Source organism: Thunnus albacares, chromosome 9 (assembly GCF_914725855.1).
Source record: "Thunnus albacares chromosome 9, fThuAlb1.1, whole genome shotgun sequence".
NCBI classification, from domain to species: Eukaryota; Metazoa; Chordata; class Actinopteri; order Scombriformes; family Scombridae; genus Thunnus; species Thunnus albacares.
In genome coordinates this window covers 12182528-12203239 of record NC_058114.1, presented here as the reverse complement: position 1 = coordinate 12203239, position 20712 = coordinate 12182528, and the positions used below count along the sequence as shown (strand labels likewise).

The following is a 20712-nucleotide window of genomic DNA, read 5'->3' as shown; positions in this document are numbered from 1 at the left end:
GTGACAAGAGAAGTGGGCTAGTTGACGTAGTCATGAGAAGTGAGTCAACCCCAAATCCTGTTAAAATCCTGTCATCATAAAAATCTGCTCAACATGACAGTCACAAAAGTCAACATATTTTTGCGCACGGCTTTTTTTTTGAAATCTGATTTGCCAGACTAGGATAGATTACCATCACCAAAGCTACATTAAAGCAGGAGCTGCACTAATCCTGTTCATTTGTGGGCTAAACTAGGCCACATTGGTATTACATGCATAAGAACCAGCCAATCATTGTTCTTTGAATCAGAATAATTGGTTGTGTGTGTGTTTTGTGGGTGTGCGTGTGCGTTTGTTTCATACATGCTTGTGCCATCTGCTGTGCCGAACATATACTCCTGGTCTCCCGATTGTCATCTCCTGACATACATGTGAAGAAGAGCTTAGCTTTTCAAGATGACACCGGTGGTTTTTCAAAGTTAAATTCAGCTGGACATGAACTTAGCCTGTGCTTTTGTGGTTTTTATTTTTAAACACATAAAATTCCAACAGCTCTCTGGAGTATAACTTACGAGTGGTCACAAGGGAATAAAATCATCTGCCATCTCACAAAGATGCATAGAATATGCACACAAACACACACACAAACAAAAGGCAAGACACCAACAAGAGCGCTGTGAGGCTGTGAGTGAGGCTGATGTGATGAAACTCCTCCGCATTCATCAAAATCATCTCATTTTAAATTATTGATCGGGTCCCTACTTTTCCCCACTTTTTCACCATGGAAAGGGGAAGTCTAAAAATAGCCTGTACGCGTCAGTGCCTAGAAGTCTTTCCATGTTCTCCCAGTCTGGCAGCATTAGTGAATTCAGATGAGCCAGCTCTCACAGTTTCTGTGTCTCTTTTCTCATGCACAGCAACACACATTCATGCAGCCGTGCTACATGCGCACGAGTTGGCGCTCGCACACCTACACTTAAACGTGTACCTGTTATCACAAATGCACACAAAAATCCCAGAGTTTCAGTACTGCATCAGTGAGTGGGAAAGCTTAGCCGGCAACCGCCACAGTATCTCACCTCTCATTATATAGACCACTGCCATCAGCATATCCATTCCTCCATCCTCCCCCCCCCCCGCCCCCTCCTCATCTGCCCCACCCTGTCTCATTCTGCCCCAGTTCTTCATGCTGGGGCCAATAACGCTCTGTATTCTGAAGGAACAACAAAGTCCATTCCCAGCTGTCCTGAGGGTGGTGGTGTGTATTTGAGTTTGTGTGCCAACAAATGAGTGTCGTGAGGTCACATGGCACCACCTGAAAAGTCCCACTGACCTGGTACCTCTCTCTCTCCACTCTCTCCCTGTAGGGCCCGTCTGTCCCTGTCATAACGAGTGATAATCAGAAAGTGGGGCGAGAAGCATTGCGCCTTGTTTGTGATTGTGCAAACAACGTGTGATCACAAAGAAAAAAAGTTGATATGCAAGAGTAATAACAGGTAGACGTGGGAGATGTGGGATGTGGGTAAAACCTTTACACATGAAAGAGAAAGCTATACTTAGAATAAATAGGCAGAGGGAAACATTGACAGTGAGTTGTGTGTCCACACAATCAACCCGCCAGACCAACAAAACCAGATTAACAGGTGCAGATCAATTTGCATTATTTTCTTCTCTGCCATGTTGAATTTTCCTGCATTAGAAATAGGGGAATAATAAAGCCGCTCTGAAATAGTGGTAGGGTATCGTTACTGCCAAAAACCTATAAACCATAAACATACTGACTGCAAAAAAATCTATTCATCTGGCTTGAAAACTGATTGGTGCCCTCACGTGTAAAACTAATCACGTTATTTCCCTCCGCTAGGCGAAAGCTAACTCAAACAATGATGACAGTTGAATACTTTTAGATCGATCTTCCCCATATAATCTGAAACAAAGCAGGTCAAAGTGAAATGTGAGGACAACACTTACTTCCATCTCTTTTAAATAAGAAAAAAGAGCTGGAACTTGAGCCAGCAAGCAGCAGGCCATTACACAGTACTAAATGGATGAGTGACTGCAAGTAGGGAGCTACAAATGACTCCAGACACGAACAAAAGAACGAGGCTGGAGAGCACTGAGCTAAGAAGCAGTAACATCGGCTAGCCAACTTTGTCATCTGAATAATCAAAATCGAACTACAAATGAGTCTCATTTTATAGCTTACTGGGTGGTATGCAGGGAAAACATAGCTTTGAAAAGGGGAGAATCTGTCACGGAAACTGAATTCACATTACAAATCAAAAAATAGTCTAGTCTTGTGAACATGTGACTATTCCATTGACATCCTTACATACGTATTTAAGTCACTTATTCCTGTTTAAATCGCATTAAGTTACAGTCTTTTAAATTTTCAGCCTGAGCCGTTATGATCTAACTGAAACTCCTCTTTAATACGGATCTGCTTTAGACACAGGTGATGTAGGATTATGGACAGAAGTACCTACCATATGCCTAATGTTTCAGTATGTCATGTCATTAACAGTGTCCATAAAAGAAAAGGACATCAGTAAAGAAATACAGACTGACTTAATGCAAACAAAAAGAGAAAAAGAGGTCATGCTGCTAAATTTAGACTGTCGGTCAAACATGATCTTATTGACAGTCAGAGGAAATAGAGTGGGAGGGGATTTCTCAAAGTTCACTAGCACTGAGGTCATTACCATACCATAGCAGGGAAGTTGAGAGACTTCCTCAATTCATTTCAGAGGAAAAAGCCTGGTTCTCTCTAAAAGAGCCAATTTACCAAAGTCATATGGGTGAGACAAAAGAGAAAGGCAGAAGGGTTGTGAGATAAACAAAGTGTGAGACCCTGGGGTCCTCTCAGGAGTGTGAGTGGAGGAGTGTGGCCTCTCTAATGACCAATCAACACCCTTCTTGCTGCCATGGCATCTGTTAGTACTCCAATGGCCTCCCATCTGAGTGTGAGCCCACCGTGAACTCAACACGCAGCCGGAATCCAATCAGACTGCAGAACCCGGCAAGCATGGGTCAAGGAGCAATTCTGACATTTTGCAGAATGTCAACGTTCAACCTTTTCTAAAAGTTCTACTACACAGGAGTTTTGCTCTACGAATACGCAGGGTGGAAATGGAAGGGGTGAAAGCCAATGGGAAAAAAAAAAAAAAAAATAGGAACATCACAGCGCCGCTTGAGGGGGTTACAGCAGAGATGGAAACAGATTGATAACTAACTAGCGAACAGTAGGCGACACTGTGAGACCTCCTGGTCTCAGCGAAAATGTTCTTAGGATACAGAACAAAAGTAACTTTTCATAATTGGACAAAGTGAAGCTATAAGGCCATGTGAATCGAAGGGCAAAATGTGTCTACTCTATACTTTCGCTTTCTGGTTCTCCTTTTCATGTATCTGAAGGAATGAAGGTCTGAATGACTCCTAAAACCTACGCACATGCACTGATATTTTAACGGTTAAACCTCCAGCGGTGTATTTTAATACGAGTGAGAAGCTATCACGAGATGCTGAAGCAGACAATGAACTCGTCAGCTGTCTCTGACAATAAGAGGACACATGTTCAGTGGTATGCAACTGCCAGGTGCAAACATACAGTCGGTTTGCAAAAAGATGATGAGTGTTTATACCTATCTATGCATCCATCCATCCTCTATAGTTGCTTATTCCTGTTTGGGGTTTACGAGGGGCAGGGGCCAATCCCAGCATGCACTGGGCTAAAGGCAGAGACACATACTGAACAGAATGTCAGTCTATCGCAAGGCACCTAAAGACATATTTATATTCACAATAATTCAGACATAGGGGGCAGTTTAGAGCTCCCAATTCTTTTGACCTTTATGTCTGAACTGTAGGAGGAATCTGGAGGACACAGAAAAAGAAAACTTAGGTGTACACGGAAAAAAAAATGCAAAATCAACCACACAGAAAATAACCAAAGCCAGGTTTCAAACTCTAGACCTTAGTCCTGTGAGGCATCAGTGCTAACCAAGCTGCCCACACTGAGGGGTTTTTTTTAAACAGTAAATCATTTCCCCTAATTGCAGCATGAATGTAGCTGTAAAATTGATATGCTGATCTATTAAGTTTATTGCTTTGTTACTGGGAACAATCTGGCTGGAGGGAGCGGGCGAGGACAGGTAGCATCTGTCCCCACCTACTGCCTTGGCAGCGTTAGCGTCATCTGCTAGCTTTGGCAGCATCTTGGAAGCACATCAATATGGCTTTATGTAGCCAGGGCCGCTAGTAGCTAGCATGCCAGTCACGCACTCAGGCAACGCTCTCGCTCACAGCCTGAGCATCCACAGAGCACTGAGCCAACAGAGCTAAGCAGAACTGAGCTCGGGCTGAACAGGGAGGCCAGGTCTCCCTGGACCTGCATGGGGAAAAGGGGCCAGTGTCTGTCATCTATCCACACATCCATGGTTAGAAGTGTGGAGCCAAGTCCAGATATGAACACTGCCACCATTGTAGCTGTGAGCTTTATTTTCTTGTTTTTTTTGCCCAGCAACGCTTCTGTTATGGAATGTTGATGCACTCATAAAATGTCAATTACAGAGAATTTTCAAGCCCAGAAAAAAATCCTTACTACAATTTAACTATTGTATATCTAAAATCAGATCTGTGGGGTGATGATGATGCTACAGGGATGTCATTTTTTACCAGAAGTATTTTGTAAAAAAAGACGAACAAAATCAAACCTACGCACGGGAGGAATAATTGGGACATTGTCAAACAGGAACACACTAAGGACACTGGAAGAGCAAATTGTCCTAAATTACATGCTTTTAGCTACACACTTACAAATTAATAGTATTCCCCTTTTCCACAGTAAGACAAAAACTTTATCCAGATGCCTGCAAGTAAGACTTGTGAAGTTAGGTCCAAAAGGTCATGCATCAATAGCAACAAAGCCTGTATCATTCAGAGAGTGGCTGAATAGTCCTGTTGGCTGAACATCACAGACCTTCAGGAATCTTACAAGACTCTGCTAGCAGCAATCTACTAAACAGTCAGATCTGTACAGTGTAAACACTCACAAACAAAGTACAAACCAAAGACACACAAGATTATTTTAGTGGAATTATTTTAGATTTGTCCATAGTCAGGTTTTTGGTACTAGAAATACAGAGTGGCAAAATGTACTGAGTTGACAACTCTTACCTCTGGACTATTTATAACACTGCTTATTGATTAGGAATAAGAATTTTATCCCATCTTGACCAATTGTCCACAATGTTGATGATCAATAATTATTTTAAACTTATAAAACACAAAATGATATGACATTGACGATGTGTTAGTAAAACCCTGCTATACTATGTATTAACTTAAATAAACAAAAATAAATTATTTGAATAATCAAATAACTGACTGCGGACGCAAATTAGCTTTGAGCTAAATCCGGTGCAGTGCATCTTTAATGTTTAAAAACTGCACACTGTCCCAATCAAATCAAACTAATGCAACACTCAAAACTGCTGCTTCTGGTTCCACTACAGCTATTGTTAACTGGCCAAACAAATTAAATTAAAGGGGAGTTATCATGCACATTTCCAGCTCTATATTTATATTTTGGGGCTCTACTGGTGTTTGCAGTTCAAAAAACTTCAATCAACCTTAGAAACAAAGGCTATGGAACAGATGTCTGATTGTTCCAGCCTTTCATTCACGCACTATCTGACATCAGTTTGAGGGGAATTCGAGGTAACTTTACAAATGGAGCATTCAAAGCTGGACTTTTGACTTTCAGGGAGCATTTTTTATATATGTTCACCTCAGGTTTTGGACCTCTGACTATGTTTAGAATAGACATCCGACATAACAGTATAGAAATAACCACAAAAAGTATGACATGTCCGGTTTAAACAAAATATGTCTGCATAACTTCCAGGTGGTTTTGGAGGGCATGAAATAGATTGACTAGATAAGGTAGACTAAACACACTGCGTACTTAAAGCAAAGTCTTCTCCATTTCTTGACAAGTCATTTCTTTGATCAGCTTTGCAATATTGCAAAGGAAGGTTTGGTAAATGAGGAAGGTAAACAAAACCTTTCACCATGATATTCTTGTTCTCACACCATGCCCACATCACAGACTCTGATCATCATATAGATATCACACTTATCCCAACATTATAGAAATTCAGCTTGAACAATTACCTTTAGGAGGACTTTGTATTTTTGGTCAAACCAACTACTATCTAATTAGTTAACAATTAATAAAATGTCTATTAATGACTTCATTCAGCACTCACTCACAGGCTTTTGACAACCTGTCACTTAAAGAAATACTGAGTTGTGACCTTAAACCTTGCATAGTTTCCGTGCCAAAATGTTAACTTTATAATGAGTGAGCAATCTATTCTGAGATCATTAGTTCTAAAAGGTCACTGTGAAGCAGCTTAATAAAAAACAGGCATATTGCAGGCCTGTCTGACTCTGCAAACATGTGGGTGTCACCTGAACTCACTGTGCTTACTACAGAAGGTGTGAAACCCAGTTAACACAGGAAGTAGCAGGACGGGGCGTATTGACCATCTAGAAAAGGCTGAGCTTTTCTTGTCTGACAATCGTACGACATTTTTTTTAAACTCTGCAGTTTCATATTTGCTATTAGCAAAGGGAGCTACCCTCTACATTACACTGGTATCATGTCATGCTATTGCACATGGATCTAGTTTCAGGATGTGGTGAGAGTGGCAACAGTGATGCGGCATCAGCAAAATTGAGCACACGACGAGCTTTCCAGTCGCTCAATGAGGGTACTGTATCAGTGGCTTTAAAGCGTGACACCATAAACTGGATTGATATGCATGGCAGAGAGAGCACACAAAAGCTAAAAAGATTAAACTTGTATTCCCTTAACCGTAAGGAGGAGATATGAGAAATATGAGCAAGCTGAAACCTTCCTCCAGCTCTCCAAATGCTCAAATATACACCATGTTGCTATGACAATTTAATTATAGTCTGTCATGACTGCACTGTTGTTTGTTTGCCTATGTGAGATAGTAGGAAGATAATGTGTAAATGTGAAGTGGTGCTTTCTGGCAGAGTACCTAATGTTAAACTGCAGGAGAAACAGTTCTACTTTGCGGTGAGTGACTGTAGAGGTTTCATATCATGGTCAAAGCCTGTCTGTTATGACTCATAGCTTTAACCACTTCAGCTCATGACAAACTTAAGCTCCACAAAATTGAGACTAATGCAGCTATGAGACAGGTTAAATTTAGGGTTTAACGCATGTTTTAGATTTATAATAACTACACAATATCATCTATTCCAGCCTAGTACAATGATAAAAGCTCTTGCAGCACAGGTTTTTGCATTCAAGACACATTTCATCACACACAGAGTTCAGGTAAAGTCAAGTCAAAGAAAGGGAAACCGATCAGATTCAGAGAGAAGTGATTCATTCCTCATATGGTTATCTGAAACGCTCTTTTAAAAAGACAATATACCACAACCATAAGCCCCTGCTGGCAGAAAGTACATATCTACATCATGACAACTTCCTCATCAGGGACAGTCTTATAGCCAATCAAGGTTGAGCACATAGCAGAGAGAGAGAGAGCCCTTTTGGTCAAATGAGTGAGCAGAATGCATATGTTCCATTTGACCCGGGGGGTGTGCAAACATTGCTCTGTAGCCGTGCTCCGGGGAGCAAGAGTCCGGATATGAGTCTGACCCTGAATCATAGATGGGGGAAGTCAGTTATTACAGCACAGGCCGGTGGTTTATGAGTTTAGTTTAAAATCCAATATCAGAACTACATCCAAGGACAACTTTCAGTCTACTCTGGTCAGCTCAGCAGCTGCACAAGTGAACCGTCTACATAACACCTCCTTAACGTCAAAACTGAGCGGGCAAAATAAGACAGCTGGTGTAATATGTAGTGAAAATGTTTTTACATGATATTTGACTTATAGGTGACACTGGATATTGATGTGAAATATAGCTTACTTAATTTCCAATATTCATAAAAAGGTAGAATAAAGTGTTGTTCTTCAGTGGCCACAGTCATTTCCCGGGCTAGTCTGAACACTTTTTGTCCAGGCCGCAACTGCTGGAATGTTTGACCACTGCAAACAGCAGAACAGTTAATGCAGCTTGCTGACCCAAGCGTGATCTTTCTAAAGCAATCTTTGTGGGGTCACAGTTAAATGGGAAATGCCTGCATTGGTTAACTTATGGTCAGGCTCTGTAACAGAATAGTTCATACTGTCAATATCAGTCAAATTAATGAAGAATGCATGATACTAATAAAGATATTAAAGCAACTAACATCTCTGACATTGCGATTTTTACAGCTGACCTCAGTGCTGACCTTAGCGCTGACCTTCTCTTGCCCTCGGTTTCTTAACAAAGTAAACCGCAGAGCGCATATAACAACACTACAGACATAATGATTGCTCTTACTGTGCGAGACTGGACTCAGTCATGCAGAGCAGTTAAGTGACGCTTATTGTCTGACTTAAAATACCGTGCAAGTTCTTTTGGTAAACACTGCTTCCAATGTTACATGACATCTTGACTGTACGGTCTTACAATTACTATAATTACACTACAAACATCTCAGCAAACACAAGGCATCCACGAGATACAAAACACACATTTACATCCTACTCAACAGACAGTAGATGCTAGAGCTGAGGTTATTTTCACTATTAATTATTGATCTGTCATTTATCTCATAGACAAATCAATTAATCATTTAATCTATGAAATGTCAGAAAAAAGTGGAAGAATGCCCATCAAAGTTAACATCTTTAAGTTGCTTATTTTGTCTGACCCACAGTCCAAAACCCAGATTTGCAGTAATATAAAACCAAGGATAGCAGCAACTCCTGATATTTGACTGTATATTTGGCATTTTTGGTTTACAATATGACCTAAGTGATTAATACATTGTTGCTGTTTTCTGTAGATCAAATAATTAGATAATTGTTGCAGCTCCAGCTCTGTAATTCCTCGTGCTATTCATAGATTTTGAAACGTTTGTGTTTTACATGTTTACACCAAGTAGAGAAAGACAGACAGGTCAAAGGTTACAGTGACAGTAAATTATTAATGTCAATAATTACATCACCTACCCTCATTTTCAGATGCTGGACATGCCACCTGTACAACCAAATCAAATGTTCTTTCTGGTTTCTCCCTGAAAAGAATAAAACACCGTTAAGCAAAGAGAAAGAGGAGGCATCTGTTGTTTTTTTTGTTTTGTTTTTTTACACAGAATCACTGGCAACAAGTGTGCGTTCAGCATTGGTTCACATCATAAATGTGTCAAATTCCATTACGTGTACCTGAGTAGTGTAATCATTAAGTGGACCTGTAGTCACTTGCCCCACTTCACAAGAATCACAGTGTCACAACTCGATAGTGTCATTAACACCAGCTTAGCTACAGCTGATAGTGCTGTAGTCTGAATGCAAGTTTTCTTATTTCTGACTACATATCTGGACAAACTTGGGGCGCAGAGGCTGGTCGCTCGGTGTCGCGTCCACAAGTAACCGATTTAATGTTGTCTGGTTGGCTAACAGAGCTGCTAATTGGTGGTCAGCTAGTAGACAGAGCAACAGACTGACCCAAATGCTGTCGAGCCAGCTGGCCTGGCTGTTAAATCCACTGCTGGAGATTGGCTCACATTACGCCAAACATTCCTTCGTATTTCACATTGGACGTTAACGGCAACGTTACCGCGCGTCAGCCGTTAGCTCGACATTTCTATATCACGAAGCCGACAATAGTGGAAAAACAGAAAACTCAAAGAGGTCTTACTTTATTCTGCTGTCCATGGTTTAGCTACCACATCGCGACAGCTCCGTGCTGTCGGCTGTCCGAGAATATTTCCACCTCGTCCTTCCGCTCCTCAGTCTCCACCGTCACTTCTTCTGGCTTATCTGACACCGGTCGAAAGCTGCCGCGGCCACATGCTTGGAGGTGGGATAGTGTAGTTTTCTGTGCCGTCCTTGCGTCGTTAATGTGGCCTGAATCCCAATTCAGCACCACGGTGGTTATTTCCCACAACAAACACCACTCCAGGAAGTGCTGTCAAAGATTTGGTGACGTCAGCGCGTCAGATGAGCACCTTGCTGCTGCTGCTGCTGCTGGTTCTGCCTGCGAGCATCTTTTCTTCCACTTTGGATGAGTAACAAGCCTGACGCACACAGCAGACCTGATGCATGTGATTTCTACTTTTGATAAAAACGTGTTTTCCCGTGAGACTTCCGTATTTATTCAATAATTATGCCAGCGGTAGCCTACAGCATGGATTCCCAAAGTGGGGTCCTGGGACTATCAGGTGGGCAGATAAGAGTGAAGAGTGTGAAACCTATGAACTGATTAGTCATTCTTATGCATTCTCTCATTGGGCTAACTTCTATCCATTAAAATGAAAATATTCCCCATTTTTCTGAGCACCCCTGGGGGTCCCCAGACCACACTTTGAGAACCACTGGCCTAAAGGCTTCCAAGAAGCAAAATGAGAAGTAGTTTAACCTGCAATAATTGATTTATTAGCCACTTGGGTGCTGCGGGACAACCTGTAGACCTGTAACATGGTATACTATCACCTTATAGCCTAAAGTTTACATAGCAAACAGTTGCTTATTTTCCTCTCTCTTATTTACACACCCAGGAGACACTGATCAACATAAGCATTCATTTTTAGTCATGTTTCTGGCCAATATTCTGTCTCCTTTTAGCCTTATTTTGCCTCTTTAGCGGCTAAATGCCCCACATATTCACCAACTTGTAGCTAACTTTGTCTGTTGTTTGGTGAAAACATGAAAACAGTGAGCTGAAAGACACTAAAACGCTCCATAGAGCTGAGGGAAACTGCAGAGTCAGGTAATAATTCTCTAATTGTCACTACAAGTGACCCCTTTTTGCATGATACATAGTTAATTGATCAATAAGAAAATATTGATTAGAGCAGCTTTAAGTTCACAGTTATTTCCTACAGTACAGTGAGTGACAATAAGAAGTATATGTGACAATTTCATATAATGTTCAGCACAACAATATTGCTGAAATCTTCCTCACATCCAGGGCTGGATTACTAGCCAGGTAAAGCAAGCATCTGCCTTGGGGTCTCAGGCACCCAAGTACCCAAGCACCCAGGTTCACAGTTACAAATCCGTTACCATTAAGTACAACATCAAGTGAGGTGTGTTAATGCAGGGTCCTGTCCAAAACTAATATAAGACTTCTGTTATTTCAATGTTACATTGTACTCATGTGAATCATATTCCTAAAACAAAGATGACAGGGAACATAGTAGATAGATTTGTGGACCAAACAGCAAATTTTTGCCTTCAACAAGTTAATCCAGCCATGCTCAGAGTTTATCAAACTGGGGTTACACACAAAAATAAGGCTCACACATTCACAAGAGAGTGATTGGTTCAAATTCCTTTATCAATTGGACTCTGGAATATTGATGCTGTCACATTTCTCAGCTACACATAAATTGCACTCGGGTGAAGCACTTAATCTCCAACTGGGGCAGTGGAAGGCTAAAGGTTAAAGAAGCGGGTTTTAACTGGAAGGTCAACAATTTAATCTAGGTGGGTAAAATGAAAGAGTCACACTTGCCCCTCCCTCATTACTATAACTGAAGAAGACCGGTGAAGACTGAAGACTTGACTTTCCCCTGCAGAATTACAATGTGTCATGTGTATATGCTCCTCACAGTAACCATGTTAGACTTCAGTCCATGTAAGAAATAAATGCTGAAGTTGCGGTACATAACTCAGTTACATAAGCTTTTAAATTAGGAAAACTGTGTGTCATACAAACCACATATAGAGTTAGCCGACTGTGTATGACTATTATAATCTACTTCAGGACTCTACATTAAACTAATTGCTCATGATTTAGCTGAGTCACTGGCCTCTTAAAGGGAAAATACACCCTAAGATAAAATATATTCTATTCTATAACATTATACAGCTCAGCATTTTAATTTCAGTTGGACAGTTCCTTGTTTTCATGGGCACATGTTCTGATTCACAGCTGTTAACCTCTATGAGCCCACAGCGTCAGTCACTAATATGTCAGTGGACCAACTCCCTAAAGTAACACCTGGTGGTATAATCAATTAATGTTTTGATGCTCTGATTTCCATCTTGGTGGAGATTTATATCTCTGTATAGATGTCGAATACAACGCAATGTATATTCTGTATTAGGGTGGACTTTCCCTTTTAATGTTTGCATTGAATCTCATGTTTAAGCAATATTTGTCCCATGGTAAATTGAAACCAATGGCTTAGATGTACTTCTCTCTCCTCTCCAGAGAGTCTGTCTGGATCAGAGCCAGATTTCTTCAGGCTGACTGGAAGGTAATTAAGTGGCAGTAGACTGGGGCATGCTGTTTCAGGCGGCCGTATGAAATGATAATGGCAGGGCTGCTGCCTTAACTTAAAAAAACAATATGACACACACACACACACGCACACACACACACACACACACACACACACACACACACACGTACATACACATACAAAGAGACACATACATAAAGCTATTAGTCTTGGCTACTGGGAACCAGAGAGGTTTCACATTTCAAGGAACTGTGAACAGTTAACAGTTCCAGATTATGATCATTTAAGAGAAGCTAACACTGAAAAAAGGGACAATACAGTGCTCCATTGTCCTTCTGAGGCCTTGTAAATATATTTTAGAATGGTTTGAAACATTTGACTAAGCTTAGTTGCACATGATTTATCTTGCTGAATTGAAATGTCTCTTACAAGAAAATATACAACAAGGGTTCCCTGTGTTTTTTCATGTTGTAAAAATGCTGTCTGGCCTAAATGCAGCCTCAACACAAAGTCTTGGTTTACAGTCTATTGCCTTTTAAATTTGTGAAGCATCTGTATTATCTTACATTTATCAAGTTGTTATGCAGCATAAGATAAACACTTGGGCTGCAAAAATGTGGAAAAGAAAAGAAGAAAAATGATTTTTATAGAGAAGAACCACGTTAATAAAAGATATACATCATATACTTTTCTGCAGTGTTCCCCATAGTGAGCGTGCATACATTAATTTTTTTTTCACAGTGATATGTAACTTGTCTGAGGGTAAATTGACCCCACAATGTCAGTCAAAAGACACTTGTCAGGTTTCATTACCCATAATTCTGGAGGAGACACATCATCAGAGGTGGCTTACAGCGGTGGATAACCTTGAAAGGACTCATTAATGTCCACTCATCAACCTTGCAGTGCTTAGTCCAAGTCACCATTTTACTTTAATATTATGGGGAAGGTGTCTTTGTTTGCAATCCATTCTGGTCAAGGATAGCCAAGCTAGACATTTATAGGGATAGTAAAGATCTGTCTGCATGGATTACCACCTATATAAACACTAATAGATCTTATGGTTCACAAAATGTTAGATACATCAAGTCAAAGAGTCACAGACAGAAGTTTTCATGGTAACAATTTCCTTAGTAGAGAGTAGTTCTAATTAAAACTGTTCATACTGAGCTCTGTGGATTAGTAGGGACTCTGTTTTATTGAAAGAATGTATTTTAAATGCTATTTATCAGTGCTCTGAGCACCACAAATGAAATTCCAATGACATCTCAGATATGGACTTTTCAAAACAAATAAAGACAACACTATCTGCACGGCTAGATACTACTGGGGGTAAGTGAGGAAATAGACCGCTTCAAAATTTGGGTGAACTAACCCTTTAATTGGTATCAAACGTGTGCAACATTTCATTTAAGAAGAAATCTTTTGTCTCTATTGGCAGTTTGCTTTGTGCTGAACACTTTATTTACCTCTGTATCACTTTTGTGACTTTAACATCTAAAAAATCGGTGTTTATATACTGTATGTGTTAAGATTTCTCCTTTGTTTTAGCGTTTTTTTCCTCAGTAAAGTGCAGTTATTCAGTTATCCTCATGTCTTTTAGTAGCTGCTTTGAAACAGCAGAGGCGCTGTGTGAAGCTGTGGATCCGTGTTACGTGATGGTCACATGTCACCAATGTGACGACGCAGAGGAGGAAGTAAAGGACATTTCTGTGCAGGAGAGGAGGAGGCAGAAAGTAAACATGCAAAATAGACAATCTTTGATAGTAACTCACAGGATAATGTAATCTGTCGTCACTGTGTTTCATGCAGAGATGGTCTATTTACCTAGAGTCTTGCATCTTTTTTTGCGCACAACTGCAAGACGAGAAACAATGTAAAAGTTCTCTCTTAAGTAGCAACTTTTAAACCTCTCACACACAACATGCTTTACCAACATTACCCGAGTAAAGCATTTGTCTGCAGACTGATTCTTCTTCGTGTTCAGTTTCAAAAAACACTTGTAACAATGTCAACACCGGACTTCTCAGAAGACGGCTCGAATAAGCGAGTCAAAGGTGACAGTATGTCACAGATCAGTGAGGACAGGGGTGAAGCTCACCTCAGTGACGTCAGCAGCAGAGGAGATGAAAACGACCCTGCTGCAAGAAAGTTTACGGAGGAAGAGATGGCCATCCACAGGGTCCATAGAGAGGCTTGTGAGGTAAGATGCATCATCTGAAAGACTTCAAATCGATGTAATGAAATGAATTGCATAACTGTAGAGGAGGAAGCATTAATATTCTTCATTTGAGTGAAAAAAGCAAAAGTACAATGTAAAATATGGCCAGTAAAACTTCTACTTTACATTTTTACAAAATGCTTCAAAAGTATCAAAAGTACTCATTATGAGAGTTATTTATTGTTATATACTGTGTATATATATATATATGATCTTATTGCAATATTATCACTGCATTAACATGTAAGCAGCACTGCAATGTAAGTCAGTTTGGTGCTAATTCACCTGCCTTTGTATACCTTTAGACAGGCTATATTTTACAAGATAATTATATGTTTTGTATGTAAAGTCTGTATCTGCAAAGTGATTATAGTTGTCATAATAGCAGTAGAAAAGTGCAACTTTTTCTGAAATGCAGGGGAGAATGAAGAAACACAAAATGGAATAATCAGGCAAAATACATGTACCTCAATACTATTATTAGGTACTTGAGAAAATGTATAAAGTTATTTCCTAAACTAAAATCAAGTGAATAAAATGATACAGATGCATTCTGTCATTAGTTAATAGATTACAGAGAATCAAGTATTGCTCACTTTGCTTAGTACATCCTAGAAAAAAAAAATTCTATGAAAAAAAGCTACAGTGAAAATACAGTACAGGTCTTTTAATCTACACAACCTGAATCTGTTTGCAAATTCAAAATATGTGATATCTGTTTGACAATTTTCCAGAGCTTGTACCAAAAGTCAGTATTTTCTCAACCATATTTACCACCAGTGCTCCCTGATATGCATGTTGTGTGTCTCAGTGCAGGTGAAGCTTTTCAAACTAATATGACATAATTAAGTTATTTTAAAGAATACCACCATATTTATAGTTTCTAGTAAGTGACATGAAACAACAAACCCATATATCAATTCCATAATAAACCAAATATCATCAATACAAATAAAACTGGAGCAATAAGACTTTTGTTTATTTAAGCTTATATCCAGTATAGTATGATGATATGCCAGCTGTGGTGCATCTCTAGAGCCCACTTGTCCCCAGGGCAGGGTTCCCCATGGGTCCATGGCAAAATTAAAATTTACTGTCATTTTTGTTACTAAAAGTGACTATAAAGGTTTATTTTTGCTTCAGTCTTTTCATTCTTACCTTCTTTGCTATATTATGTATTACAAGATATAATATAAATATATTATTTTCAGCACAAAGAAATTGTGGGTAGATTAGTCATATATTATGCAAAATTCTGCCAAATCTAAACCTGAATTTACACAAGTAAGTAAATATGTGTTATTATTCAATTCACTTGATATTGTAAGAAGATTCTAGCTTTTTTTTAACACTTTTGTAATAATTTTACCACAAGCGTACCTACCTACATGTCATATGAGTATATGTAATGATGATAATTTTCTTTGTCAGATCCATCATATTCACCAAATCGTAGTTGCTCTTCCATCAAACAGAGCCAGTGAGCTGCGTGGTGGTGACAGTAGTGAATAGGTGTCATCTGCATGCCTTTAGGCTTATCTGTTGTAAATATTGTGCTTCTGAGTGTGGATGAAGTTGAGGCAAGTTGGCCGCGACCTGAGGAGAGTGGTAGGGCCTGGGTGGGAAAAGCACAATACAGAGGGGGCCCAGCTATGCCAACTTCACTATGTGGCACTGCAATGCCATGTGAAATGACAGGCCGTGTCACCAAGAGGCCTGGGGCCTTTTTCCCTTTGTGGCCTGTCAAAGCTCACCAACTAGTGGGCTCTCAGTTTGAAACAGACTGAGAGATGACATTTTCTAACTTCCTAAGGGATGGCAGAGGAGTTCAGTGTTCTTCACTTGCAGAAGGTGGTTGTGTGTCTATGAATGGTTGGTTACAAAGAAAGGATGATTGTGTTCATAATATTTTTTAAGCATCCTGGAAAGCTGAATTGAATAAAAGCAAACTTATTATGGAGCTACCATAACAATAATAATAAACATTGCAGATTATCACCTACTGAATTGCAAACAAAAGGACAGCACTAATTAATTAGTAATATCATAAGACATAGACTGTCTTACATCTGTTTCTATGCATGGAGGTCATCTTTTCTCTCTTCTCCTTGACCCAAAGCAATCTGTCTCATTTTATATGATCATATTCACTATTGTGCCTTTTGTATTTGAGTGTGTAATGTATATCTTCTGTACATGGTTATGCATGCAGGGGTCACACAGCAGCATACATGTTTGTATGTCGTACTAATTAAATAATAATATCTTCATTATGTTCAGGCGAAGAAGCAGATGTATGTCGACCCTTCCAGTGGGTACAAGGTGTTCACAGAGTATGCCCACCTTCAGAGAGGGAAATGCTGTGGCAGCGCATGCAGACACGTGAGCTCTTTGTTTTCTGTTGTTGCCATGATGTGTGTTCCTCTACTTCACTCCTTCTGCTGTTTAGTTTTAGTTCAGCTCTATTCTGTCCTGTCCCACCCTGTTCTTTTCTTTTCCGCTCTGGGCCCTGTTTTCCAGTAATAATTTCACTTGGACGTTAACAATGTTCCTACAGATGCTCATTAAGAACAAGTGTGTGCGCATGGCTGTGAAGAGCATTTTAACATCAGCTGAATGTTGTTGCTGAAAAAGATTCATTCAAGTACAACACAACAAAAATACAAGAACAAAAGACGAATTGTATATATTTTGAATCATTTTACTTTGCATTGCCCTTAAGCATAAATTAAGAAATTCCTGAATGGGAGCGGTATGAATGCAGATGTTGTCATTCTGTCATTAGATTAACCTTCCTGTATGAGAACTCTGTTAGCAAAATACAACACAATAGACAAATTAAAAGTAGAAAGTATGGTAACTGAAAACAAAAAATCAAGAAAGGTGTTCTTTTGGCCAAATAATGCCCAGACATGATGGCCAATGTGATATTGGAAGAAGTATAGGCAAAAATCCATCTTGTTTAGTGAGAGGGCACACTCCAAATAATGGTAAATTAAAGTATAATACCACATTGCTGATTAATTCCAGTCGATGACTATGCTTTACATCATTGCTTTCTTTGCAATGACACCCTTACATGATCAAGAAGAGGAGTATAGTGACAAAGGCTGCACACCGTGTTTGAAGCAAATCAACATTTTATTGAAGAAAATCTTTTTTTTTTTTTTTTTTCCTCTTGTGGTTTCACTTTTTCAGATATCACCAGTTTAACATATAAAAGGCTCAAATAGTTTGTTTATTGTTTGTGTTGTTAGGTCGAGCCTGCGTGGAACCAAGCACCACTTTTATTCACAGAGAGCATTACTGGTTATGATATTGGCTAAACAAAAAAAGATTTTGAATGAAACAGATAATTCGTAGTTACTTCCACAGGTGTTTGCACTTTTCTAGATGCAGCATTTAACTACAAGTTGACAGGAAACACTCAATAGTTTTTACGTCTTTAGTTACAACTGTTTTTGTAAACAGGCTGTAAAAGGAAGTACTTAGATATAGATACAGGATGGTTTTCATGATCACCTTAGCCTCAAAATACTTAGTTAACAGGGCCCTGGTCTCCTCACTGTCCCAGTGTGTCTTGTTCTGGTCTCTTTGGTCCCTGTTGTGTTTCATCCCATCCAGCCTCGTCTTCTCTTCTGTCCTGTCTCATCCCATCCTTTCCTCTGTGGTGTGTTGTTCTTTGCACATGTCCACGTCTTGTTCTCTGTGTGACTTAAAGTCTACTCCACATGAAGCCGTTCGACAACATTTAATTATTTCATTCTCTCCTCCAGTGTCCATATGGCCAAGTCAACGTGAAGGACCCTGCGATGAAGAAACACTTTAATTCTCTATTTTATGTATAAGCCTAACAGGCCAAAAGGTAATAGGCAAGATACTGTTTAGAATGGAGCCCACCACATGTTGCTTGTCTTCTGCCTGTCGTTATTTGGACTACTTTGAGAGTCATTTTTTATCAGTGTACTAAATGATGAAATATGGGTAGTGTCTGTGCAATACCTACCTCCTATGAATTACAATTCTTAGGTTTTTTTTTTCCATTCTCACAAGACAGGGAAGGAGGAGAAAGGATTTGTTCACTAGAAACTCATGTAAAATAGTCTTTTATCGCATTTTTGTTGTGTTATATTTTTCAGATATTTTCTCTTGAATGTCCAATGAAATGCCTTGAGCTTCATTTTTCATCTTTCTTTATGAGTATTTAATGTTTTGTGGTATTCTGCTCTGTTCTGATGCATTTACAAGGGTTGTGGGAGTGTAGAGATGAAGACTGAAAGTGCATTTTAGATCTTCGCCCTCAAGATAAAGGGCATATAAGCAAAAGTAACTGCAGATATTCAGATGGAATCTTGTGCTCTTTTGCTTTGCATCTCTTCTTATTTTTCTTTCTCCCAAATGTACGACTGCATGAATATTAGCATAATTTACACTCCACAAGTGCTCGACTAAACTGTCTACCTTTGACTGAAATAGGCTACTGTGTTGTTAAAAATAGGCAGGGGCCAAGGGTTGGCCCTCACACTTGTGCTGCTTTTACACCACTTGATGGAATCAGGCTGTTAACAAACATGCCATGGACATCAACAGCAGCCCTCCCCACCGGACTCACAGCTCAGCCTCCTGGCAACACTTGGCTACAGCACAGCACCCTGCGGCTGCTCTCCTGAGCTGCAGCCTAATGAACTCCTGGGCCCTCTTATCCCAGCCCTGCAATAGATCAGCTCATGTTCAAGAGCATGCATAGAAGCACACATGCATAAGCAGCATCAGAACACCCTGTGGCTTCTAATAGGCCAATATAGAATAAAGGTTGCACTACACAGCGCACTTTGTAGCCCACAGTATAGTACAACGTAAGGTCAAGCGCTCATACTGCAGCTACCTGTGCGTGCTAGAGATGTTGAGGAAAGATGCGCGACTTGATTTGTGAGTGCATGTGGGCAGGCAGCGCGATGCCTTCAGGCGCTGGCTCTGAACCTGCCACACACACTCGCCTGTCTCCGCCTGATTGGGCAAACAGCGTCGGGATGAGAGGATGTGTCTGCCGCGGAATTCTGTCGCTGCCGCCTACTGGCGCGGCCACAGTTTTCCACGGCAGGTGGGTCCCAAAGGCAAGTGCTTAGTGATCGGAGCAAAGCCCTGTGAGCGGCTACAAGGAGATTCATGATCCCAACAGTGCTGGGGAGGACAGGTTCTTGGGGACGCGTCGTCAGGCGGGATGAGAGGCGAATTTATTTGGTGTTATTCTAAACTGAGGCAGCGGAGCGTGCGGCAGCAACATTTCTACAGCGGGACGGTGAAGGTGTCACACTCATCAAGTACCTGGGCCCGCTTGCCTGCCGCGGCTCTGCGGGTTTTGCCTAGGGACTTGTCTGTCACATTAAAGTAGATGCGTTGCCATTCAGGGGCCTCGGCGGTCCCGCAGCCTGACCATGAAATAGGCCAACTTTCATGTCTGCCTCATCCCTCCACGTCTACCCAATCCAGTGATGGCACAGTTTGAAATGTTTTTTTTTTTTTTTTTTTTTTTTTCATCATGTTCTAGCCTAGCAGTTGGTGAGTGAGACACAAACAGCACAACAATCCCTTCGACAGATTTATGGAGAAACTTACTTGCAGAAAGCTTTGAAAATCATCTTCTCCCTCTACAACCAGACTGGTCAATCATCATATTTAAATTTAAAAACGTTGAGTTTTGTCTTGGTGCATTTTCTTTAATCACCCCCCCTAATGACTGATTATTTCCACAATGTTAGAGCATTCAACTAAAAAGAATATGATCATCCATTTCTTTCTTACTTGCTGCTCTGAGGTGTTTTTAAATAACAGGCCTACCTAGCCTTTAATTAATTATACCTAATTTAATGTATTTGACAAGTTTATAGCATACATTTTATTACCCAGGAAGACCTTAACCTGCCTCATTCATGAATAAATTTGTGTTGTTGATGTTGGCTGGATTATGCAACCACCAAACCCCCCCACCCCTTTTTTTTTTTTTTTTTTTTTTTTTTTTTTGGATTTTTGTAAAGTTTTATTTCTCAATATACAGGCAAATATACACACCTGTACACACACACAGACACACACACACACATAAGCACAGACAGTGGTATCCCCTCAGTGCAGATGTGCTCCCAAGTTACAACAGCCAACTAGACATGTG

General features: G+C 40.1%; 2 protein-coding genes across 4 annotated transcripts in view; one reads left to right on the top strand and one right to left on the bottom strand.

Moving 5' to 3' along the window:
* dennd1b (DENN/MADD domain containing 1B) overlaps window positions 1-10195 on the bottom strand; it is a 108499-nt gene extending 98304 nt beyond the window's left edge. Inside the window, exons 1-2 of one of the 3 annotated variants that reach the window (XM_044361525.1) lie at window positions 9772-10195; window positions 9084-9148 (exon numbers count right to left, since the gene is read on the bottom strand). In XM_044361525.1, coding sequence (XP_044217460.1) covers window positions 9084-9148; window positions 9772-9788 — 82 coding nt within the window. In that variant the 5' untranslated portion in view covers window positions 9789-10195. Of the gene's footprint in view, window positions 1-9083; window positions 9149-9296; window positions 9393-9771 lie in introns of those variants that run through there. The other 2 variants (XM_044361527.1, XM_044361526.1) reach the window with 2 other exon arrangements.
* Window positions 10196-13810: 3615 nt separating this feature from the next.
* c9h1orf53 (chromosome 9 C1orf53 homolog) lies at window positions 13811-18723 on the top strand. Its single transcript, XM_044361575.1, has 3 exons — window positions 13811-14525; window positions 16824-16925; window positions 18320-18723. The coding sequence occupies exons 1-3, from the start codon at window positions 14247-14249 to the stop codon at window positions 18389-18391; spliced, it is 453 nt and encodes a 150-aa protein (XP_044217510.1). The 5' UTR covers window positions 13811-14246; the 3' UTR covers window positions 18392-18723.
* The last annotated feature ends 1989 nt before the right edge of the window (window positions 18724-20712 follow it).